The 26,613-nt window shown below is 41.6% G+C and overlaps 1 protein-coding gene across 1 annotated transcript in view; it reads left to right on the top strand.

Moving 5' to 3' along the window:
- The window catches only part of Astn1 (astrotactin 1), a 319,917-nt gene that overhangs the window by 189,815 nt on the left and 103,489 nt on the right, over positions 1-26,613 (top strand). The window contains exon 9 of the mRNA XM_021156108.2: positions 23,086-23,160. Within this exon, the coding sequence (XP_021011767.1) occupies positions 23,086-23,160 (75 nt within the window). The remainder of the gene's footprint in view (positions 1-23,085; positions 23,161-26,613) is intronic.

Below are 26,613 nucleotides of genomic sequence, written 5' to 3' on the forward strand. Positions count from 1 at the left end.
TTAGATCTAATGCCTCTGACAGCTGGATAAAAAGTTGCTAAATAAGAATAAATTGAACGTCTAAGCCCACAGCCATTCAAAAGGTAACAGAAACCCCAAACACCAAAATGAAGCACCTTGTCACACACAGCATTCCTCTTCCATCACACTTATAACCCTATGGGAGTCAAAATAGTAGCAAATGTATTTCATTTTCTTAAACTCAATTCTGTAAAAGATCAGGACAAGTCAAAACTGGGTGAATACTCTTTTTTTTTTTTTTTTTTTTTTGTTCCTTTGACCTGAGTTTCAGCCTATTAAATACTTGAGACCTCTTCCTTGGTGCAGTGTCAACTGGGTAATTGCGGACATCTCACATATTTAGACTTGATGCTAATCCTGCAGCATTAACAAAAGAGTGACTGTCACAGCCGGTGTCCCTTACATATGGATTTGACCATTTTAGCCTCATTCGAACAGACAGTAGAATGTGTATGTTTGTATAAATTCTTATTTCCATCTGGCCTATATATCTTATTCCTGAATTTTGATTTCTTTCATCAGAAAGCTACCCTACCTTCCCTTGTTCTTGCAGTGATGACCTGGTATAGATACCAGGCATCTAAATGTTAAATAAATAAGATTAAAATAAAATGTGTAAGATCCTTATATCAAAGTACATTCCTTAAGAACAGGGAGCAACCAATAGCTCTTAGGTTCTGTCAAGGAATAAATACCATCTCTGAGCTTAGGATCCAAAAGTGGGGTTAACATCACTTGGATACTTAAAAGCACATTTAGGTTAGTTAGAGTGTGGGTTTAGACCCAGAACCAAGTTTCTCTGAGGGAGTGAGAAATTCACTTGGAAGGTTCTTTGTTACTGTGAAAACACAATGCGCTACATTGTGTTTTCCCCTCATTTCTATTCATTCGAATATATGCCTTGACCTCCTTCTATTCCCATAGTGACACTAGGCTTCACATTTGAGGATCTGAAAAGCACCTGTTTTCAGACACTGTCTGCATGTCCTTTCTCTTCAGAGATTTCAAAGGGTCCTTGGCTTCTTTCCATTGCCAGATTACATTATTTTCCCCAGTAGCTCTCCCCATCACAGTTCTTGACTCTAGTCCATATGCTTGTTTCCAAAATGTTACCTCCAATCCTCACCCCTATTCTTATTTTTATGCCCCATCTCTAACTGCCCCTGGATCTCTGTTCATGGATTTGCTATAAGTATCTAAAATTAACCTGTCCAGAATGGAACAAGAAGCCTACTCCCACATGGATATCTGCTCTAACTCCCATCATCTTGGCCCATATAAATAGCATCATTTATCCACCATCTTACCTTATAATAGCATCATCTACCCTGCATTCTTCCAGATGAAAAAGTTGGGGACAAGTCTCCATATTCCTCCGCAATTACCCTACCCACTTTCTCATTCACATGCCTACTTTGAATCACCAGATCCAATTCATTCATATTGGAAATGCCTCTTGAAACTACTTGCTTCTTTTCTTGGCAAAGCTGTTGGACCCCAAGAATGCTCCAGTGTCCTCAGACACTATTAATGCCTTTCTAATTACCCTGTCATTGTGCCCACCTCTGAAAGAGAGGAAGGGAGGAGGAAGCCAGGGGATCCTTTTGGGGAGTGGAGGTATTCGTGGTAGGGAAGAGGAGAAAGAGAGGAAGGAAGGAAAGAGGAAGCAAGGGAATCCCTTTTGAGGAGTAGGGCAGTGAATGTGCACAGTTCCTTCAGGGAAGATGGTCCACTCATGCTGTGGGTTCTCAAAAAGAGAGGCATGAAGGCAAGGAGAGAAAAAGGAAGGAGAGGTTAGACTCCAATCAGCCTGGGTGGTGCCCGGTAGGAAGTGGGAAGCTGTGAAGAGCTTCCTGTGAGATTAATGGTGATGGTGTCAGAGGAATGGCTTTAGATAGGCTAACTACTGACCTAAGGCCAAATCAGACCTCCCATCTCTCTTTGTAAATAAGGCTTTACTGTTAACACAGTTCCAGGTATTATCTGTGGGCTACTTCCCTGCTACAGTGTCAAAGTCATGTGGTTGCAGCAGGAATTACAGAAGCTACAAAGCTAAACCTATTTATCATGGAGCTCTTAACAGAAAAAGATTGACAACCTCTACATTGTATGAGGACAGCTCAGTCTCAGAGGTATTGACACCTGTTATGGGGTTAACTTGTCATTCATAGGATTCCAATGCCCCTGTCGTTCCTCCACTACATATATGTAGTAACCAACCCCCAAGCCGTGACAGTCGAAAGCTTCAGCCTTCAGCATTAATTGTTGTAAGAACATCAGTACAGGAGTCAATGTAGGAGTCTATTGCCACAAGGACAGCAGATGATAACAGCAAATACAACCACTGTGCTGCCTCTGTGCCTGCCACTATGGCTCACATTATATGCCTTAACCTTTTCACTCTGTCCACAATCCTATGAGGTAGATACTGTCCCACCAATACCTTCCCATGAGGTTCAGATGATTATCAGTGTACACAGAAGGAAATGAGATGGGGGGGGGGGGGTTCAAGGTCAGGTACCCATGGCACAACGACAATGACACTGTAGAAAATGAAACACTGGGCTACCTACTTCCCCCATTTCAGACCATTTTTGTTTCATTCTAACCATAGAGAGCTAGAACATCTCTTCAGGTGTTAGCTTTCGGGTATGATATAGCTTGGGTTGCCAAAATGGCTGCTTTGATCCATACTAATGTTGTTTATGGTTTGACCAAAGTTTAAAGTAGTCATTTCTAATGCCCTTCTCTACTATGGACTGATCAGAACTCTTTCCTGATGCGTAGCCAGCTTAATCTAATATCTGAACTTAATACCAATTCCAGCCTCTTCCCAGTTAGTTCGTGCCTAGCAGGTAAGTGCACATGTTGTGAAAAGAATTAACCAGAAAAAAAAAGTGGAAAACCTGGAAGACATCCATGAAGAGGAACTTTTTTTTTTGAGGATCAAGAAAGCTAGTCTGAGAATCAGCTTCAGGGGCACTGACCTCAGCAGACTTGTCGTTCTATGAATTTATCAGGGTGTTCATGTGAACAGATGGGGTGGCTGGTCACCCCTGCAGCAAGAAAATGCCACATTTCTTCCATTCACAAAATAACCTAGACAGGAGAGAGTGTAGCAAGAAAATAGCTAGGACTAGAGATTTTGGTTTGAAAGTAAATTTGTCCATTTAGTGGAAAGCAGGGATCTAGTAGGGCTAATGGGGCCAGGAGAACAGAACGGAGGTCTAAGTAAAACAGATTCAGCTCTGGATGCAGGGAGCAGGTGAGGCTGAGACTACACACCTTTTGCTTTGGCTTTGGGCTAGTGTCTGAGGCACCAAGGCAACCCCCTTGGTAGCAACAAAGCCACAGAGTGGGGACAATGAAAGCACAATGCAATTGTTCAGGCCTTTGGATGCACTCATTCTAGCCTAGAGTCCTTGTTTGATCAGCCTTCTTAAAGGGCCCCGTGAGTGACAAGAACAGGAGACAGAAAGAAGGAACACTGAACGGCAATGACCTTGAGGACTGAGGTTATGGGAAACTCTGGATGGGTGTGGGGAGAGGCACACAACAGAGCTGTGAGTGGGTAGCGGGGCTGAGGTTGTAACAGTGCTGAGGGGGGTTGGCCAGCAGTGGGGAAAGAGCAAAGAAGGCAGAGACCCACGCTGAGCTGGTGCAGGGAAGTGGAGACTGAGCTGCTCATCCTGGCATTTTCTTGCCCTGAAACAGACTGTGCACGCCATGTGGATCATGTTTGGCCTGAGAGATAGGAACATGAAAGAGTTCTTTTGATATAATCAGAACAGTCAAGTCTCCCCTAGGATGGACAGGTGTTCGCAGAAGAAGTTCACGGGGTTTGAAGTAGAAGATGAAGACTTACAAGAGGCAGTGAGTTGTTTCTTCACATCGCATAAAAGCAGGGTATGAGGATGGATGAGAGAGCTGTGGGTAAAGGTGGTGAGCAAGCCAGCAGGGACAGATTTGCATAGGGGCAGTTACTGTGAAGAGTTCAGGAGCATGCTCAGTAAAGAACAGGAGCCACAGATTGGGCACTGAAAGATGTTCAAATGTGCAGAAAAAGAAGAAGCCATAACTTGTACCCTGGGGGAGCTTGGAGCTGGAATGGGTCTTTAGAACCGTTTCAGAAGGAGCCAGACATCAGGCCTTTGCCTTCCATTGACCCACTGATGTGATCTTCCCCAAGAAGCAGGATACTATTAGGCTAAGCACCACCACCCTTCTTGCCAATTGCTTGGGAGTATTCAGTCTATAGTCACCATGATCATATGTCACAGCTGAGAATACTAGGTGCCTGGTGGCTGAGGAAATGTCTGTGTGTAATCCCAGACGACAGGAACAGAATGGACTGGTAAGAATACGTGTGGGTGTTCTCATTGCTATTTGGCCCAAGTGACCAACTTTAGAGACCTGTGAGCCTCACCTAATTGCAGCTAAGATCATGTTACACACGCCGAGTAGGATCTATATGTCCAGGAAAGGGAGGAGGTGGTGATATGGACTCTTGTATGAATCTCACTGAGGAGGTGCCAGTATGATCGATCATAGACTTCATGACACAAGTCTAGGGAGTCAGTGACAGACTAGGGAGGTAAGACATGGGTGAGAGTTACCAGAGGTTGCTTAGTTACAGGTAAGCACTTGGAGATTTTTCTTTTCAGACTAAAGAAGTAAAAGGAACATATTTAAACAAATGTTGTATTGAGAAAATGAGGTTTTCTCTCTCTCTGCTTTGCCCCAGAAAGGACGGCTGAGGCACACAAGAATGGAACATTTCAGTTGAAACAATTTAAAGCAAGCCAGGCGTAGTGACGCACACTTGTAATCCCAGCACTGTCTCAAAGAAAAGAAAAGGGAATGCTCAACATCATAACACCTTCTCAAAATAGAATGCTTTGCACTGGGAGGCAATAAGTATCCCATCCTTTGGCACCTGGGAATGAAGCTCACAATAATGGCACATGGCAGTGGGTTTGTCGTGAGAAACATGAGCTATGTCCAACCTTGTGACGGTGTGGCACGACATTGTCATCTATAAAGTTCACGCGTGAGAACCACACCTTCAGGTTACAGAGAAGATCATGAAAAAGTCTTGCAATATTTTAAGTAAGTTTCTGATTTTGCATCAGGTTGTATCTGTAGCTGGCCTTAGCCTTGCAGCTCACTGGCTCTGGGTTGGACATGCCTGCCAGGAGTCTAAGCCTTCATTTTTTATGATCTCACAAAGAATTCCAGCCTGTCCTCTGAGAGCATCATCATCTCAATATTCCCCCAAAGAGTCCAGTCTCAATGTGATGGCACCCTGGCTACCTTATAAAGTAATGATTTTTCTTTCTGGTAGTTCTCTGTCTCCTTAACCCTAGAGTAATACGTACCATCCCCCATCACTTAAACTGGAGAGCAAGAGAAAAAATCAAAAGCCAAACACTGCAGACTAGCACTTCTGAATGGTTCCATTCTTGTTACTGTCTATTCTGAACAATTACAGCCTCTGCTTTTTGTTCCTGGCTACTGCACCAGTGGTGTGGAGGGAGAATAAGCCCCTGTGTCTGTCGGAGGATGCTAAAAAAATGAAGAAAAAGCAAAGCACTCACAGTGTCCGTGAAGCGTTAGGACAGGCTCTGCTGCTGTTTCTTTCTCTGTCTTGCCTCTGGCTGCGCTCCTACAATTGCTGGACTTCCTGAAGTCTCCACTCACAGTCAGTCAGCTTGACAGAAAGGATTAGGCTCCAGCCAGAACATTCTACAGCAGCACAATCCAATGCTGGCAGTCCCTGCAGCTGTCATTTGTGTGAGTGAAATTGAGACTGGTGGGAGGTGCGTGAGGGACAGCCACGGGGACCTGACACCTTTTGTTAGGCCAGAAGCCTGAAGCTGCCCACCACTGTGCCCAAGTCCAAGGTCAGAACAAATATTTCTAGGAGAGAGAGAGAGAGAAAGAGAGAGAGAGAGAGAGAGAGAGAGAGAGAGAGAGAGAGAGAGAGAGAGAGAGAGAGAGAGAGAGAGAGAAGCTGTGCACCGCACAGGGACACTATGCTGTGAAGAGCAGAAAACAAAATTTGAGCTGATGAGCACGTTGCCTTCAGAAGAAAAAAAAATGGTATCTATGAAGAAACAGCCTCAAACCCCCAAACATGTAAAGTTGTAGAAGAGAACAACAGAGTGTGTGTGAGCTTTAACTATGTCTGTGAGCATTCTTCAAAGGAAAGATAAGGGTGGTGAGTACAGAATGAGTTAATGCTGCCAAAAGGATTAGGTAGAATAAAAATGTGTTTACAAACATACCAGGGGAAAGGGAACATTGGGGAAAAATAGGCCCATAAATAAGTAAAAGGGATTGAAATCTGCTGCAAGTCCAACAAGACCCAGGCACGGAATTCTGTTTTCCTAGCTGTCTTTTACATGAAAAATAACAAGATGTTAGCAACTGTGATTTTTAGGGGGAAATCTCCAGTGTGAGACAGAGAAGGGAATCCAGTGGGAATGGCAGGGATAATGCAGAGAGTCCTGGGACTCTCCAAGACTCCCTGGTGGGGTGGGCTGAATCCTGAGTCTGGCATGCATGCTGCTCCCAGCCCAGCCTCCTGCCAGGCTGCCCTGCCTCAGTACCCCAGGCTCTGCTCTTCCAAGACCCTAATATACCTTTCCTGTTGTATTACCTTAGCCAACAGACCCATGTTACTCATTTTGAAGCTCTTCCCTTGAGGGGGATGCTCTCCTCCATTTTATCAGTAGAAGTTGCTCACCTGGGCATTATCAGTACTGTCTTCCTCCCCATTGGAGACCCTGGGTAAGAAAATTCTGATTTTTTTAGTGGAATCTCCTCTGGGGAAATCTCCCTTCACTGCTCTTGGAATTTCCATCTCTTTCCATTTTTCCCCCTCACTCCTCACGTACACAGGTCCAATACATAGGTCCATGTTGCATAACTCTGCACACTGTACCCTCCCCCATGAGCCATGAATTCCTCAAAGCCCAAGACTCACCTCTCCATGTGTAGTTGCTTCCATGCTTGAAGTTGACTGACTATTCTCAAACACTTCTTAAATTCTTAAGGAAATGAAAACAAGCCCATGCCTATGCCTGTTCTGGGCACACTAAGCCAAGGCGTTCCAGATATTCCAAGACCCCCAGGGAGTTCAGGTAGCCAGTAATTTGCTGTTAAAACCACTATTACCATGATCCTCAAAATACCGTCCCCAAACCCGCAGGATCAGCAGCACCTTAAACTTTGTAGAAATGCAAGATCTTCAGTCCAATTCAGACCTACTGACTTGGAAGTTCCGAGGTGGGAGCCCCAGATTTACATTTTAATCAGTGCTTTGGGTGATCTGGATGTGTGCTGAAATTAGAAAGCTACTGCCTGACTCAAGGCTTGCCAAGAAGTAGTCACTTAATGGAAGGGCTCATCCTGTTTCCTCTGACCCTTACTGCACAGGGCCTCATTACTTTGAAAATTAGTGTCATTAATAAAGCCACGCTTTTGAAATCTTGCTGTCTGTCTTTTCTTACCCCTTTCTACAGGTGTCAGTTCATCACAAGTCCCAGATAATGCACGGAGGGCTCCTCTGTGTCTAAAGAAATTCAGAGACATGCTGATCCTAACCACTAAGCCTTAGGGTGTGGCCAATGTAGAGGTTCTTAATTGGCCATTTGGCGTACACTCAGTCCTCTTTCATTTTCCATTGTTCTGCTCACATGACATTTCCAGTCATTCCTTTGTATTATTATTATTATTTCCTTTTATTTTCAAGAAAATAAATTAAGACCCCTTTGATTTACCACAATATAAGTCCAGTTCTTCATTGTATGCTTCTCACTAGCGCATTGATACCCAGCTTGAAAACAATCCAAACTCCATGTAGCAGAACCTGAACTCTTAATTCAAACATGTTGCTCCTTGGGATCCCCCAGAATAGTAAACCAAGCTTTTACACCATCTCACTCCCACCAGAAACCTGACTACCTAAGCTCCTTTCTCTTCCCCATTCTCAGGTGGAATTCATCACCACCCCCATACATTCCACATCCTCAAAAGCAGGCAGAACTGAACAGCCCTCATTCACCTCTTCTCCTTCCCTCAGACAGCCTTGTCATCCAATGGCTCCTCTCTCTACTTCTCAGCTGTTCTTCCTTCTGCCACTATTTTAAAAGCACCAATTCTCCACTACTTTTCACCAGAAAACTCAAACTCCCCATGCTTGAACCACAAACCTTCTGCTCTGCTTCCTAACTCTACCCCCACACCTTGAAGCTATGCATACTGGATATTTGATGAACAGCAACACCCGCTGTGTTAAATCACTGTAGCTACATGTAAAGCTTTCTCTTTGTCTGTCTTGCATTTCTCCACCACATTGTCCACAAACCAATAGAAGTTTTCTATTGCAATCCAATCAAATTTAGATTTCTTATGCTTCCTCTGCAAAATATACTGTAGTCCTGTTCTCCATTGATCCTTTCCTTCTTTGTAGCTGTAACATGGCAAGGATATCTCCAGTGAGTACACTTTACTGTGCATGTGAGCTCTCTGGGTCTCTGGGGATTCTGTGACCAAGTATCAACAGAATGAGTAGCATGAAACAACAGAAATGTTATTTGGAGGCTGAAAGTCCCAGGTTAGGGTGGTGGCAGAAGGGTCACTCCTGCCTCTTCCCGCTTCTAGTGTTCCAGGCACTCTTCGGCTTCAGGAGGCTTCTTTGTTTTAGTCGCTGCCTTCATCTTTGCAAGGCTGGCTGTCTCCCTCTGTATGTCTATGTCGTTAGAGTGCCAAGTTCTTGTATGGGACTAGGGCTCACTTTTACACCAATCTGAGCATATCTCATTCAATCATACCTACCAAGATTGTTTTTCCAAGTGAGTTTGCATTCTGGGCTCTACTGGGCATATGAACTACAAATAGAGCACACCTTTCAACTCTGAAACCCTGGAATTCTGCACGGCCTCCCCAGAGTCCGTTTGCTCCATTCTATCCTCCCCAAATTCCATACTTGGACATTCTTTCTTAATGTCCACCAAGCCTGTTTTCTCTTTTCGCACCCCATTGCTCCTTCAACCAACATGAAAAGCCACCTCTAATGTATACTTACAACCAGTCCCAAATCGTTGTTTCCTTTATCTTGTATTCCCTCTGTCTGGCATATCCCAAGCCCCGTCTGCAGTGGCTGTCTTCCTGCTTCTCTGCTCTGGAACATCCTAGAGCTAAGGCAGATCCCATAGAAATGAGCCCTCTGTATTCACTCTAAGCCCTCTATTTGCTCCATCCCCATATTCAATTTAAAAATCATCTAATATCACACTTAATTTATAATCACTCAAATAATTAATTTTAGTTTTTCTTCCTCTATTCTCTACCCAGGCCCTCCAAGGGCTTTGACTGTGTATTGAGTTTTACTACAGATGGTGGATAGACACTGAGGTACCACTTATACCACTATAAGAATATAGTGGAATCACTAGAGCAAACAAACCAACACCACAAGGACTTACACTGTAATTACACCTCAGTGAGGTGCATAGAAAGGGAGAAGACAGGGAGGAGGTGCCTGACCTGGAGTTCAGGAGCCAAGATTTCTGAGCTAAAGCACAGTGGTAAGAAATACCAGGCAGGCCAGGAGGGATGACAGGATCTTTCCACTCCTGGAAGATGCTGGAGAAGGACCATGAGGTCCTCTAGGAAATGTCAACTACCATGGTATAAAGTACAAATGAGAGGTGATGTTGGCCAGTGGGTAGGGTGATACCATGCAGGAACCTATGTGGCCTGGGTATAGCTTTAAAGAAAGGAAGTTCTGTAGTACCCCAGCCTGGAGTCTTTACCTTTTCCCAAAGGTCTTCTTAATTCCTCAGGGTCCTTTCAAGCACCCTCCTCAGCCACGAGAAAGGTTTACTAAACTCTGCAACAGTACCCTCCCGCCCCTGTCCTTTCTTATTTCTATTTCATAGGCACACAGAGCCAATAGTACCTGCTGTATATGTGTTTGCTGAGTGAATAAACAAGAAGAGGATGTTTTCTCACCTTTAGTCTCCATGAATTTTTGGTGATTTAGTCTTTCTCAGCTTCAGTGAGCTTGTCTGAAAAGTGGAAGCATGACGTGACAAGTCACTATGTTGTGTTATGACTATGCCCTCTCTTATGAGAGTATTTCTTTTCAACCTGACACTCCACCTCTGCTCTTGCCTTTCTGGTTCCTGTTTTCCATGCTTGTCTAGCTACCTGCCTCTCTACATCTATGCCCCAAGCAAGACCATGCTCTGAAACTACTGGCTTAATTCGTGGCAGAATCATTGTCCTGGTCCTCTTGTCTCTGAACCCATGGAGCACCTTAAACTACCCCTTCTTTCTCAACTAGTGCTTTGAGCAGTCACAGAGAGACTATGCTGTAGGAGGCAATGACTCTTTAAGAGTCACAGCTACCACTAAATCCATGCTTCTTTTTCATTTTGGCTGCAAAATGCCAGCCATGACTTTATCTCAGAGTTGCTCTAATCAGTGTGTGCTCCTCCCTCAGATGCAAAGTGCTGATGCTACTACTGCTCTACTCAGAATCTATCATGACTCCATACTTGCCACAAAAGTAGAGATTCAGTTTCTGGTAATATGCCTCTGTGATTTACCGCGCCCCCCACCTCCTTAATGGCCTCTACCTTACATTACAAATGACTCTCCCCTTAATTGCTCCTGGTGTCCCTTCATGGTCATCTGTTCCATGCCTCTGTCCACACTGTTCCTTCTGCAAGAAGTCTTCTCTTCCCTCTGCACCACAAATTCCTAGATTAAGCTCATTCTCCAAAGGGTATCTAAATTGCCCCATCCCTGCATGAGTATTTTTTCCATGACCTTTGACCTTGATATACTCCTTTCTTCCTCTGAGCCATTTTTGCTTCCATTTCACTGGGAGTATCTTGTATTTTCCAGGGATCCAGATGGTGTTCTCACTTCATTAGCCCTACCAGTTTGCAGATCTCTGTTCTTCTGAACAAGGTGGTGAGAATTCTCAAGCATTCCAGAAAGGGCTCTGGCTTCCAAGATTTGGGACTAGAGCCCTGGCTCTATCACTTTAGCTGCCAGGTTTTGGTGAATGTTATTTAGCTTTTGCAGTCTCACTTTTACCATATATCAAATGGGACTTATACATTAATTGTTCTCCATGGTTCTTAATGAGAACTGGTATAATAAGTGTAAAGCACTTGTTCAATGATTATTCGCTTATATGCAATAAATCGTGGCTTTTCCTTGTTCAGTCATAGGAACTGACAAACTAAATGCCATGGTCTGTTTACTTATCGACTTCATCCCATCCAACAATGCTCCAGGACAAGGACCCAGCCTTTTATCTGTGTCCCAGAGCTCTCCACAGTGGTGGCTCATCAGAGGTGTATAATAGATGCTTGGGGAATGATTTAGTACATTAATGAAGTCCTTGATGGCAAAGAATGTCTATTATTCATTTCAATGTCCCTTGACAGTGTTTAGCAAAGTGGTTTTTTTTTTAAACATGGCAACTGGTTAATTAATATTTCCAAGTAAATAAATAAATGAATAAATGGATGAGAGGTTCAATTAAAAGCCAAACTTGCTAAATATATGTTGAATTGAAATAAATTAGTAGATAGGGGAGGGCTTTTTGGAAAACAGTGAAATATAAATTGTGTTCCTTGAGAGATATTTTATTCCCCTCTGGTTTATTTACTTTATTAATCACAGGAGTCCAGCGATCTGTGCCTCCCACTGTACATCCTGCTCCCTCATTCTTCTCCCTTCTTCTGAGTGAGTCCTCATCTCTAACTTCCCACAGGAATTCAATGTGCATCTGTGGTGGAGTTGGAAGCCCCAGGTCTGTGGCCTCCCTTGTACTAGGAGGTCACATTCTGCCACGAGTAGATGTTGAACCATTTTACTTGTATGGCAGTGAATTTATGCAGATCCATTGCCAAGTTCTTATCTTGTTCATTTGAGATTAAAGTTGGATGTCAGGGACACACAGCAGGCTGTGTAGAGAAAGCGAGACTAACAAGCTTTCAAGAAAATTGAACTCGAGACCCTGGTTGCATTAACCCAGAGTGCACACCCATCGAGCCTCTAGATGTAGAATGCACAGAGAAAAGTAGGGAACAGATTTTCTTTCAGAAATTGACAATGCTAGTTCAGTTATTGTCCTGAAATTCTACTTATTCGTTCATTTAATCTTCTTACAGTTCCTAAATAAATGGGTTTTGACTCTTACCATCTTTTCACAAAAAAGGGAGAGGCCTGGAAGGGTTAAGTATCTTACTTGTGTCTGTTTTTTTGTGGCTGGTAAGGTACTCCAATCTAGGCCTTGGACTTGAATAGATATTGTCTGACTCCAGAGCCCCAGACAACTCAGGAGCTATAGTGAGACCTTTTAGGGGTAGCTTGTCTGAATGACTGTAGGCCTCGTGGGAGTTTCTCAGCTCTCAGCTGGCTATGCTCTACATTAGTGCTTTTTAATCTGCAGCATTTGCCAGGAGGTTAGGAGAGAACAGTACAGCAATTCTCAGGCCCGCCAGTTATCTGGTCTCCAAATGTCTCAAGAAATGTTGCGGCTGTGCAATATAAGTCATATAAGTTCCATGACTATGCATGTGACTTGCGTCACATCTGCACAGCCATTGTTAGACATCTGTGCTTGCGCATGTGTTCGTGCATGTGGAACATCAATTTTGTGTAATATTACACAATGATTCTAATAAGAATGGCCCCTGTAGCATCGTTTGAATGTTTGGTCATTAGATAGTTGTGCTATTTAACAGGGATTAGGAGGTGTGTGACCTTGTTGGAGAAAGTGTTTCACTGGGGTTAGACTTTGGGTTTTCAGATGCTCACTCACGCCAAGCCCAGTGTCTCTCTCCTTCCTTCTGCTTCTGCAAGCATTCAAGATCTGGTTGTAGAACTCTCCAATATTCCAGCACCATGTCTGCCTGCATGATACCATGCTTCCTGCCATGCCGATAATGGACCTCTGAAACTACAAGCAAGCCTCAGTTAAATGCTTTTCTTATTAAGAGTTGCCATGGTCTTGGTGTCTCTTCACAGCAATAGAACATGACTAAGACAGACTGTGTTGATGGGAATGTTGATCTACAGATATCAAAATGACAGACAGAGTTTACAAAAAATAAATCTACATCACATATGATAGCAATGAAATTGGGGATAGCATAGTTCATCAATAAAGAACTCAATATGCTGTGTTCCTCAATACCGTTCATAATTCTATAAATGGGTCTCATTGACTTTTTAGGATGCATTACAATTTCTGCATTAATGGCAGTCATATTTTATAAAATACCAAATTTGTCTCTAATGGTTTGTTTGGCTGATAGGTCAGTAATTCTCTGAAGTTTTGCTTCAGTATTACTGGCTTTATGTTCCAAAACTATTTATATTCAGCCCAACCCTAGATGCATGGAATGAATGAACCCAAAAAACTTCTAGTCATTATAGTCACACAGCGGGTAAGACCGATTTACCCTAAGTTTGGGAAATGTTTTGCTAAGTGTCACTTCTGAGTTATGTAGAGATAAAGGATATTTAGTGGCAGAAGATTTAAAAACAAACAGAGAAAAATGAGTGAATTTAATACTGTGTGTGCTATATGAACTTGGCCTAAAAATCACAGACCAAAAAAAGGGTAGGCTTCCCATGTACTGTAGATAACTTGGTTCTCCAATGAATGTTCTCCACATAGAGAGCCAAGCCAGTGGTTATCCAGTATTCCTGTATTTAGATCCAAGGCTGTTTTTATACGTTCCCCCTGCCCCATAGTTCTCATCCCATGGCAGTGAGAAGAACAGAAGAAGCCATGACAGGAAGCAGACCACGTGACACATGCTAACCTTCATCTCTGCACCTTATCAGCTATACAATCTTAAGCAACTGCCTGAACCTTACCTAATTATGGTAAGGTTACTTATGCAGCATGGGAATATTGGCTACATAGCTGAGGTCTCTGTAGTTGGCTATGAGATTTACATGGATGTCTCAGTGTGGTACTTGCCTGGCACGTGATAAGTGTTCAATAAATAGCAGCTACTATTATGAGCCTCTTCTGACTCATTCAAGATTTTTCTCTCTCATTTTGCCTTAAATAATCCTGAATCCTAAAATATTCAGTAGAACTTCAAATCAAGGCCAGCTTTCCCCATCTGAGGACACATGAACTCTGCACCTACCTTCTATGATGCTTCTTAACTCAAAGGACATGTAGAATTGCTCCCCCTAAGGCAGGTGCTAAGAATTAAAGTAGTCATGTCTTCTGTGTTGTTTGAGTCCAATTCCTATATTCTTCCACTTGCTTTGGACAAAAACAGAAGTCAAGTGTAGATTGTGTTTGTGTGTACATGTATATTTTGTTGTTGTTTATTACTAGTTTTGGGGGTTAGTCAAAGTTGTAGCCTAGAATCCTCAAATCTAAGGAGTAAAGTACATATTTTTCCATTGTTGCTTTTTCAAAATCATGTTATATACCTCTGAAATGTCCTCAGATAAAACCCCATTTTAAGGGGTGGGAGGCAACTTAGTGGGCAAAGTGCTTGTTGTACCAGTTTGAGGATCTGAGCTCATATCCTCAGAACCCACACAAATTTCTGAGGCATAGTCCAGGTATCTGTGATCCCAGTGTTTCTATGGGGAGAAGCAGTTAGAGAACTCTCCAGAAGCTTCCGGGCCAACTGTCCTTGTAAATCCAGCGGTGAATGTGTGAGCAAGAGGTACCTTGTCTCAAACAAGGTGGAAGATGAAGAACAACTCCTGAGGTTATCCTCTCATCTCTACATTAGTGTTGTGACATACGTATGTCCGTGGTCGCACACACACACACACACACACACACACACACACACACACACACACAGAGAGAGAGAGAGAGAGAGAGAGAGAGAGAGAGAGAGAGACATACAGAGACATATGAACATACTCTGTATACAATACAAAGATTAGAATTTTCATTTTAACGATTAGAACCACCATTCATGTTAATTTATGAATGATAATAGTTAAAATTTATTTATCCTAGGGTTATAAGAAGCTAGGTACACATCTTTGAAAAAAATTATTTCACTGTGTGCAGTTGATGATATAGGTGCTATTTTAGAGGAGACATTTGAGCCATACACAGGCAGAGATAGGGTAACTCTTTCCTCTATCTTTAAATAAAATAATTTATGTAAAATATATTCATGTTCACACATAAAATATAGGATGAAAACTACTGCAAAACGTTGAATTAAAATTAAACCTAAGATTCTTAATGATTGAAATTTATTTATGCATACTTCATTCAACTATATCAGGGGTACATATGAAGTGAAAGCTCTGTGGTGTTCTCTTTTTTTGGATTAAAAGTTCCATGTAGGGCTTCTGCCTTATAGTCCACTGCCTGTAAGATGCCGAGGGTGAGCTGTTATGCCTTGCAGACAAGAACATGAATTTCCCATGCCTCATTATCATCAAGAGGCTAAGCCATAGTTGCAGAACTGGCAATGGGTGAGTGTGATGAAGGAAGCTTGGAATCTTATTGCCTTTTTCTCCTTCTCAGTTGTGTAGAGGGAAGACATTAGCTGAAGCCAAAAGGGGCAGGTGTCAAGGGTTCAAGGAGAAAGAAGGTATTAAATAATGGTCTAGAGGAAAGGAGGAAGAATGGACAAAAGAAATGTAGCTTAATCAATGGGAAGTATTCAGTGCACACTGAAGGTAGTAGTCAGGGATTTATAATGAGATCAAAAGTATGGTTGTTAGCTGTCGTAACTTGTGTAACACAGAAATGGAGCCACATGGTCATTGGATTTAACCAGTGTTGACGTATTGCAGAAACTGAAGTGGAAACAGGACAAGGATGTGGAGACTGAGGGCAACATGAAAGGGAGTTGATTAGTAACTAATGACAGAACTTAATCTTCATTTATGAAAAGGGAAGTGGAGGTTGTATGGACTTTCTACCTCATGGCACTAGAATATTGTCAGGCATCAGAAATGAGGCAAGAAGGTAAATGATGAGGGTTGGATATTGAGATTCTTGAGCTCAAAACCAACAGTGAGTTTCCAATATTGGCAACTGAGCATGTGATGATATAAATGAAGGGGAGAGACAAGATCATGAGAGAAGGGTCTTGAACGTTGTTCTGCTTAAGGTTTTTCTTGCTGTGGCGAAGCACCATGACCAAAAGCAACATGGGAAGGAAAGGGTTTACTCTCAACCCTCCACACCATATTCCACCAGATGAAAAAGTCAAGACAGGAAATCAAACAGTCTGGAACATAGGAGCACGAGCTGATGCAGAGGCCATGGAAGGGTGCTATTTACTTGTTTGATTTCCTGGCTTGCTCAGTCTGCTTTCTTGTAGAACTTGAGACTACCAGTCCAGGGGTGGCTTTACCCAAAATAGGCTGGGTGGTCCTCCATCAATCACTAGGTAAGAAAATCTTCTACAGGCTGCCCTGCAGTCCAATCTTATGGAGGCATTTTTCTCAATTGAAGCTGCAACGTCTCTAGCTTTTATCAAGTTGACATAAAGCTATTCAGCACAAATATTGGAAGGACCACTCTATTCAATACTATGAAATAATTTAAAATGATAGAAACCTTGAGAGAGGCAACGGTACAGACTGTGAGGGATGGAGAGAAGAAGAAGGTGGTGTGGCTATGGAATGATTGTAGCAAGGTCCAAGAGTGAGTAGAATGAACATAGAGGAAGTATGAATTTTCTAAAGTCACATAGTTCACAAGTGGTGAGGCCTAGCTCTAAACTGCTTGGTCTAGCTCCTGGATCCACCCCTAACTATTTTGCTAGTTACTTATAACTATGCTATTTACACACAAATACTACTGATTAATTCCTTATCTATGAATAGACATTGAACAATAGATACCATCTCAAGAGCATTTAATTGTACATCCCCTGGGGTTTATATGTTACAAGATAATGTTTATAAAATATACCATCATCATTGTAATTTATTTTTATATATGACATTAGAAATGCATTCTATATTCACCAAATAGGAATGTAAACCCATAATAGATAGAAAATAGCATTTTTAAGTTCATTCTGTATTCTATAAGCTGTGCTAAAGATGTTTTCCTTGGGAATCAAATATCAATTTATCCCAAATAACTGGAGTCTATGCTTATATACTAAGTAATGTTTTGTCCAAATATCTACCAAAATATTCTAATATCCTATAACGTCAACAGCCATTACATTTGTCTACTTTACTGACTGGTGACTACTAACTCCAGATGGGCTCTGAAATTGCCCATTGGTTGTCATCTACACATTTCATAGATGGTTATACTAGATTGTGAAAATTCAGTGACTTACTGAGGTCAGGCAGTTTAATGACTGTCTCACCCAAGATTAAAGCCAGGCCTGTCCAACCGTCAATCATGTGTGATTTAGTGAGGTTGACTCCGCATGTGCTGTGCGATGCAGTGATACCAGGAACATAACAGTTATCATCACCTTTACAGATGCTAAGGAGGGTATGCTAGCTGATTACTTGAAATATTTATTATTTGTGTTCTGTGAGGAAAAGAGCCAGGGATGACTTGGGTTTCAGAAAGTTGCTTTTAAGCGAACTTAAAAAGTATACACTATGCTCCATAGTTAATACTATGCTAATGCTATCTACGACATACAATGACAACAGCGAGATATATACTATTTACTAGTTCAAACAATATTACTAACTAATGGTATACATTAAGAGTAATATAAATTGTGGCAGGCAGGATTCTAGGTAGAAAAGTATCTGCAAAGACCCTGAGGGTATGATGTGTCACATAGAAACTTTGGGCACAGTTAACCATTATTATCCTTTTTACTTTGGATAAAGGCACACATTTATCCACCATTCCCTTGTGATGCCCTCCAGCATAAAGTCCATCATCCGACATTCTGGCCAAAGGCTTTGTTCTCTGTTTCCAGTGCCCTATTTAGTAGGAAATCATAGTTAGCACTTGAACACATAAAGGAGCCTCGTGTGGGACACAAGTAGTCCCTTTCTGCAGAGAAAGAGTCTAGTGGGAGGGAATTCTCAGCCCAACACAAAGCAGGCTGATCACACAGGATTTCTTTTTACTCAATTCGATCCAAGTTACACAGGGAAGTAAATGTCAAAGTAATCAGAAATAAGACCAAACATCCGGTCACGGCCACCGCTGACCCACTTGTTGCTCGGCACATCCTTAGGACTTGGGGTAAAATCCTTAGGACTTGGGAAAGAGGGAGAGTTGTGAACAGAAACTTGAGATGCCTGGAGAAGATTAGATATGCTGTGGATACTGCCTGATACATAAACAGAAGAAGGAAAGCAGTGGGAGCAAATCAGACAGCAATTCTGATTTCTAGTGTTGTCAGCTTGGGGAGTGGCATGTCTACTCTTCTACCTGCTGTGCCATCATTACAGTAGGCGCTGCAGTAGTTCATGTTCTTCTGCTTCTGTCTGAAGCAATGGCTCTAAGGTAATTGCTCAGTTGACCTGGGTAAACCTACCCAAAGCCCATCTGAGGCTGTCCATATGGGAGAGCAATGTTCTGGGCCTTGACTTATCAGAAAGAAATTTTGTATCAAGTTTAAAAACAAAAGCAGCTATTTTCTGACTTCAGATTCTGCCCATTTCCTTGAGCTAGGACAATACAGGAGTATTGCATGCAGCACAGAGAATAGTAGAGGCCACAGATCTAAGAGGAAACAAGAGACTGAGAGATCCTTCTATGGCAGGTCCATGTATCACATGTGGCCTGACACTGCCAGTAGGTTCCAGGATGGCTTAGTGCCCTCTCCACACAGCTAACCTTGGCAGAGTCCACTCCATTCAGCACTGATAGGCAGCCTTGCTGGAAGCACCAGAATAGTAGAAGCTGTAGTGACATTTTCTTGTTGGATTAATAATGCCTAGCACTTCCCAGTATTAACCTTGAAGAACTGAAGTGAATTGTAACCTGCCTCTGTCCTGACCCATAATCTGGTGGAGAGACCTGGCAAGCAATTATTCCACAGTTATAGTTTTGCCAATGAGGGAGAGGACATTTCTGTCTGAGGTCTGGGCCTATGGAGAATTGAGCTGTGGTTACTACCGACATTGACCATGTACTTTACCAATGTGGAGAAGACAATGAAAGTACAGGACATTTCTAACATCCTGAAGAACTGGCTTCTAACTTCAAGAGGTAGCACTGCTCTGAGCCAGGATTGGTTTCCTTGTTTGGGGGCCAGGGCATTTTTCTTTCTTGCCTTAAGGCAAGGAGTTCTAATAACAGAAACCTCTCCTTTTGTGGTTGGTCCCAGTTCTTCAACTTCAAATTATTTTTGTTACTTTTATATCTACTTCCTCATTACTTCCTGATCTTCCTGAATCAAGGTCTAGCCTCTCCAGTGCTGTAAGCCAAGCTCCCCACTTCCATTTCAGGCTTTGCCAAGCACACAGTCTTCTCTTCTCTGGATGGTGGATCTACAGCCAGTATAGGTGGAGCCTGCTTCCTATAACTCCACCCCTCCTGTTAACATTCTCTTCTAAATGATTTACGTGGATATGAGTTTCTTCAGAAAGACTGTTGATCCCTTGGAGAGCAAGAATCTTCTTATTCCAAGCCCTGTTGCCTAGTACCACAGTCAACACACAATAGGCCTCCAGAAATACTTGGTAAATATATCGACTTAGAATCCCCATCTTTGGCAGATCATCTCTGATTAATGGGGAGCAAAATAAATGTTTCTTTCTGTTCCTTTGCTGGTGTGATCTGCAACTTCCTGAATTCTTCAACAATTCTATGATGTTCTCTTCCCTGTCTCTTGGTGATTAGTGTCAATACTTAATAGTTAGAATCCCTGAGTGGAGCCTTTGGCTTTCCCCTACTCAAATGTACCTACAATCTGACTTACATATATAGCCTGTGCTGGCATTGCATTGTATCTTGGGGCAAGACATACCTTCCTCTACAGCAGTGGTTCCCAGTCTTCCTAATGCTGCTTCCTCATGTTGAGGTGATCTCCAATCATAACATTATTTTGTTGCCACTTCTTAACTGTAATTTTGCTATTGCTATGCATCATAATGTAAATATCTCATATACAGAGCATCTGATATGGGACCCCCAAGGAAGGGGGATGTTTACAACCTACATGTTGAGAACCACAGCTCTAGAAATGGTGAAATAGAACTACCTTACCAGGCAGACACAGCTGCTGCCTTTGCCCTCATTTCACAGATGAGGACATAAGGATGTGGAATGGTTAAGGAACTTGTCCAAGGTCACTATAGGTATTGTTGGTGTCCTGGAATTCAAATCAAGCAGACACACTCCAGAAACTATGTACCAAGCTCTCTTCCCTCCTATGTCTAAACGTGAGCATGCACGGGTGGGGGTGGGGGTGGAGGAGTCTATATTGTCAATCTGAGCCCTCCCTAAATGAGTTGCTTTTGCTTTTGATTGAGTCAAAGCTGGGACTTCTTTCTACTTTCACTGAGCAACATGCATACATCTGCTTAAGTATTTCCAAGTTGATTGACTGAGTCTTAAATACATGGGTGTATATGTGTATGTGTGAGTGTGTGTGTGTACAAATTATAGGGACTACTGCAAGAATTTACTCCGATTCCACACTTTACTAGTTTTGATCTAGAAATGACTTGGAGGCAAAATGTGTGTTATTTAAAATGACTAAACAATAGTAAATGAATATGATACTATCCTCAAGGAGGGGAAATGGAGCAGCAAGTCTCTTTTCTTTATTTTTAATTGTTCTAGTATTTGGAATTGCCTGGGTCATCTGCTATTGAATTGGTTCATATTTTGTAGTGCTAAGGAGACATCACTTACTGTCCAGCCAAACAGGAGCAGATTTAAACACCGTTCTATACCCATGTCTGATGAAGACAGCAAACATAGCTAGCATCTGTTTAGGGGAAACTGTTCTTTGATTTGGGGGCTATTTGTTTTGCAGTGCTGGGTACTTTTGAAGCCTCAGAGAGTTCTAAATTGAATCCGAGGAAGAAAGTATTCATAAATAGTAAGCATAAAAATGAGTACATTTGTACTGTATCTTCCCTTATATATTCCTAATGGCCCCCACTTCCTCTTGCTGCAAAACATGGGCTTTCCTGTGGCTGTAATAGTTTAACTGGTTAGGTTAAGTTGGTGATTCTTAACATGATTTAGCCCAACACCACATCTTATAACAACCATTTAAATTTTTCTTTCATTTTCCTTTAATTCCGTAAATAATACAAGCTGTGCATACAAAATCTCTACAAGTAAATAGAATATTTTAGTAGTAATTAAGTGAGAACTAGGAAGGTAATTTATTGTGGTATAATAACTGTTTTTTAACATAAGAATACTCTATTACAGTACAAAAAGTGCACTGCAGACATTTGAACATAGTACAATTTACCGACTGTGAAGCATGATAAATATGTGAATATAATAAGAGCAATGGAGACTAATGAGGATGAGCCATTTTGCATCGGGTTTAATGGTACATTATAGTACTCCTAACATTTCATAGGCAGCAGCAAGAGAATCAAGATGTTGAAACTACCTTCAACTATAAAGTGAGTTTGAGGCCATCCTGGGCTGCATTAGCCCCAGTCTCAAAAATAACAAAATAAAATAAATTTAAACCAGTATATGTTGTATTTATGAATCAGGGACAATACAAATGTATAAGTTCTCAATCGACACAATAGCTACACACCCGAGATGGATCTTGTATTAAAGCTGTATAAGCTGCTTTGTGTTTATATGTAATTGGAGTTAGCTTTTGGACTCAGATTTATAAATAGTGTTTTAAACATTTAAGCAAATGACCATATGATATTTAAGAGCTTATAGAACGGGGGGTGGGGTGGGGTGGCATTTTATGCTATGCAAATCAGTCTTGGGCACTGCAGTATCCCAGTCATCCTAGCTTTTAAATGTCAGTTCTGCTGTTCAACTATACGTGTGCTATTCAAGAACACTTCTTTACATTTCTCTCAATTCTATCTCCTAGGTGATGAGCCTTCCACTGGCAACCATAGAGTCAATGCTTAATACTAGACTTAGCCCCAAATAATGATAATAACATATTCTCTGACTTTTTGTAGGCCCCAGGAAACAAAGAACAACCAAAATAAATTCTCAGTAATTGGACTAATTATGAGACTGTTCCATAATTATGTTCCATAATTGAAAGACTAAGTCCAACCCATGTACACAATAGCCCAAGTTCTAGGCTTACTAAAACTTGTTTGAATGAATGACTCATTTGGGGCTCCCATGTCTGAGCCAGTAAAAGGATACACATTGTTTAAAGAGATATTTTTCCACTTTCTGGAATGCTTGCCAATACCCAGATGTTGCTACCATAATAACTCGAAAAGAACTAATTGCTTCTGTTTATATGAGTGGCATTAAAATGTTTGGATACATCTGGAATATCTCAAACACTAAGAAACCTCACGTCCTTTAAAGTAGGGACCAGAAACACAGAAGACTCTGACCCAAGTCTTGGCCCTTGTCCTAAAAATCTGCTTAATCTTCATGAGGGTCTGCAAAGTTGCTGTTGTTAACCCATTTTTTAAATAAAAAACCAAGGAAATAGAATGAACAAGGGAACTATCTCCCTTACTCAAATGGCTGGCTCTATAGTAGAGCAGATTTTATATCCAGAAATGCCTAGTTTCAAAGAATTGGACTTGTTAGAGATATTATGCCCTTCTCCATCTTCTTTAAGTAGGGCAAGCGTAGATTTCTGTGAATGTACAACAGAAAGAGTGTAAGATATGACTGAGTCCCATTTTGCTCTTTATAGTAGCAATGCCCTGTCTATTAATTTCCGCTTTCTTGGTAGTTCAGTAGTTTTTATACTAACCTTGTTTTTGACGCCTTTCCTGGCTTCATGGTTGTACATACGCTCTCCTTAGTGAGCTTCTTGAGGTCTGGGAATATGTGCTCTGGTGCTCTTCATTTTGGGGTCTTTAGGGTCTACCATGATACCTGACTTGAAGATAGTGTTTGTTGAGTGGACTTTAATTGAATGATGTTTCTCTTTTTAGGCCTTGGCCTTACACAATATTTCAGCGAGGCTTTGACCTGGTTTTGGGAGAGCAACCCTCTGATAAAATATTCAGGTAAGTTCATGTCCAGAGATGTGTTTGTGTTTGTCCAGGAACTCCACCTCCCACTGAACATTCAGAGTGGTGAACACAGGAAACACTCAGACATGTTCTACCAACTTAAAACAGATGTACTTGACTCAAATCATACCCAGCAGCAGCATTGGGTATTGTGAAGTCAGACAGAGTCCGGTTCCATTCCTTGCCAGCTCAGGGAGCCTCCGTAAAGTGCTTAAACTCTCAGATCCTCCAGCTTCTCCATTTGTTAAATGGGGCTATATTACATGCCTGGCTGGATTATTGTGAAGGATATGTGAGATAATACAGGGAAAGTCCCAGCACAAAATCTGGCACAGAACAGGCAATTAATGTCAGTTCCTGCCTCTCCACTTTACATCTAATTTGCACCTTCTTCATAGAGTCTTAAGTTGTTCAAAATTAATCTCTCCCACCCCTGCCTCCCTCTATTCTAAACTCTACCTCATTATTATTTTCTTTTATCTATTACCCTCCTGATCAAATTTGATGATTCTAGTCCCTCCCAATTTCTACCTGCATATCTGGTAATAAATAGCACATATTAGAAAGACTCAAAGCGAAGGGGGAATTTGGGTACCAGCCATGAACTATTGAATTTTCATAAAATTTAATTCACACCAGGCCTTTTCTGGAACATAAGCTTATTTCCAATCTAATATCGTATTGTTCATTCTGGTAGTCAGTTTGTCCTTCACTTAACACACATTTACCATGTACCTACTTAGAGTCAGAGATGGTGTTTGGCCTAGCAGCACAGACATTTGTCTTCTTCCATGAGCAAGCCCACATTTGGAGGAATTGAACAGATCTTCACAGGTGGAAACTGTCAAAAGAATGAACTCAGTTCCTGCATGCCATTGCTAGAGAAATGGAGAGCCTTGGAGGTCAAGTGGACAACTTGCTTCTTTGTTACTGCAGTAACACAGCTGCCTGAGGATCCTTTAACGCTACCTTTTCTAACCCTTTTGATGTCAGTCACATGGACTTTTGTGTTGATTTTGCCCCTGTATCTGCATCCTTGAGCCCACTAGCACATACATGCAGCTTGTGCCATTTGCCTTCATGAGTTAGGATGGACACAGTCACAGTATACATTTACATAACCACTTCCATACATGGTCTTTCCTTACCCTTCAGTCTCCAGACTGCCTCTCCCAGAGCAGGTTAGGTCAAGTTCATGACACTGGCTACAGCCTGCCTTTGAATGTGTGTGCTCTATGAGAAATCAACAATATTCCTTGGTCTTAAATTTTCTGATAATGATTTTTTGTTTGGATGACTTTCCCTTCATTTTCTTATTGCTCAACTTCCAGGACCATTGTAGGTAACACAAATGAGGTAAGGGGAAGTCAAGAGAAATTTTATTGATTAGCATAGATAAGTTCTTCATTTTCTACAAATTTAAAGTTAACACTAGTGACCAAAGGTTCTGGTTAAAGTTCTGATCTATTAGATCAGAACTTGCATATGAAAATGTTCCATCTCCACAAGCATCATTTTTTTTTCAAGCTTGTACTGGCTGCCGAGTAGATACAACAGCCATGGACTACAGAGGGAGCAGGTGTGTGCTTTAATCCATGACTTCACCACCTCAGGAGCCAGTGGGATGATCAATATGTTATTAACAATTTTGGTCCCTAACATGACAATGACCCTATTCTCAAATGAATACAATAGGTTTGCTTCACTTGCTTTCAATCACTTTTAAATTAAAACCATTCTCGCATCTAAGTCAACCATTTACCAGTGGCAATTCCAGGAAAAGTTTGATGTGGTCAGTGGTGAAAATAGGCATTTATTTGCTGTTCTACTAATTCATAATTTTTTTCTCATCAATTCCAAGCCACTACATATTTCTCTCACCTGTGAAATAGAGCAAAAATTCTGGCATTCAAATCTTTCTGCCATTGAGTGTTGATATTCACCTGTTAAATAAGTTGTTATTTTCCTATGAAATTTTCCATTCAAACCTACCTTCTAAAGTACCCAATCCACTATATTCAATATTTTCTCATACTCTTGTCACTCAGTAAGATTGCATCTTTTCCTCATAATATAAACATTGAACATTTCCATGGTCCTGACCAGGTCTCCATATCTGTAATCTCTTGAGCATCCATCATTTCAAAGCATGGTTTCAGATGCTGTAGACATGACCTTGACAGGCTTGATAAAGAGGCTTCCTGCCTTTAAGTTTTCAGACTCATCCAAGAGGTGACCTTTTATCTCTGGCCCTATGTGATAATCCCCAGGCTTTACAAACCAGTTTATTCAAAAGTTCTGGGAGTTATGCTCAGGAAATGAATACTTTCTAAACATATCATGGTAAATTTCACCTACAGCCATGTTGACAAACATTGCTATAAAACTTTATTCTACTGATTCACAATGAATGACTACAGTAGTTAATTGTCAACAAATTTATCTCATATTTATTTTTAACTTAGCTATTTGCTTCTGAATGAGGTGGTTGTCTTCTGGAGGAAAGACATTGCATACAGAGCTTTACAGATTGGATATAGTTTTGAAGATATAGTAAGCCTTTGGTTGCTATATGTAGGTACTCAATTTAGATATCTCCCAAGCTCTTGAAATCAGTCTAGGAAATGATATGGATGGTGAACCCCACTTTGAAAACCACCAATCCCAAACTAAACACAAAAGGGTCCTGATTCAGCCAGCTGAGTTTTCACATCAAAGACATTCTTAGTGACTCAGTGTGAAGATCCATCCAGTCCACTGGACTCTCTCTCTGTCTCTCTCTCTCTCTCTCTGTCTCTCTGTCTCTCTCTGTCTCTCTCTGTCTCTCTCTCTCTCTCTGTGTGTGTGTGTGTGTGTGTGTGAGAGAGAGAGAGAGAGAGAGAGAGAGAGAGAGAGAGAGAGAGAGAGAGAGACCTTCCCTCCAAATGTGTATGATGTCCCTGAGAATACCTTCTTCCTGGCCTGGGGAAGGGTGGAGATGCCAAATCAAGAGCTATTATGTTTCCCCACAATGTATTTTGCACCAAGCTAGAGAGACAGCAGAATTATTCTGTCTGACACTGGAAAATGAGGGTTTGCCTCTGGACAGAAATTTCTATCTGGGTTTCAAGAGAACTGTGAAGCATAAGGCTGAGTCCTCATCAGCGGTGGTCACTCCCAGCTGTCTCTAGAGAACCAACGTGGGCGAGCAATCCAGATGCTTGCCCAGCTTCCACTGGCTGGTGTTTTAAAAGTCATTCCTGACAAATTTGCATGAATGAGGGACAGATGAGATTTCAGGACACAGCTTTTTTTTCTTTTTCTTTTTTCTAACAGCTTAGTCTATATTTGGTTTTTGGAGTTGTTCAGTACATTCTGCAGATGAAAGAAACTTTTAGAATTTCATATGCACAAGTCAGCATGGGCTGACAAGCTGCTGGGATCCATACCTGAAAAACTCCATCTTTC

Source organism: Mus caroli, unplaced genomic scaffold, assembly GCF_978045245.1.
Source record: "Mus caroli unplaced genomic scaffold, Mus_caroli_1 scaffold_1, whole genome shotgun sequence".
NCBI classification, from domain to species: Eukaryota; Metazoa; Chordata; class Mammalia; order Rodentia; family Muridae; genus Mus; species Mus caroli.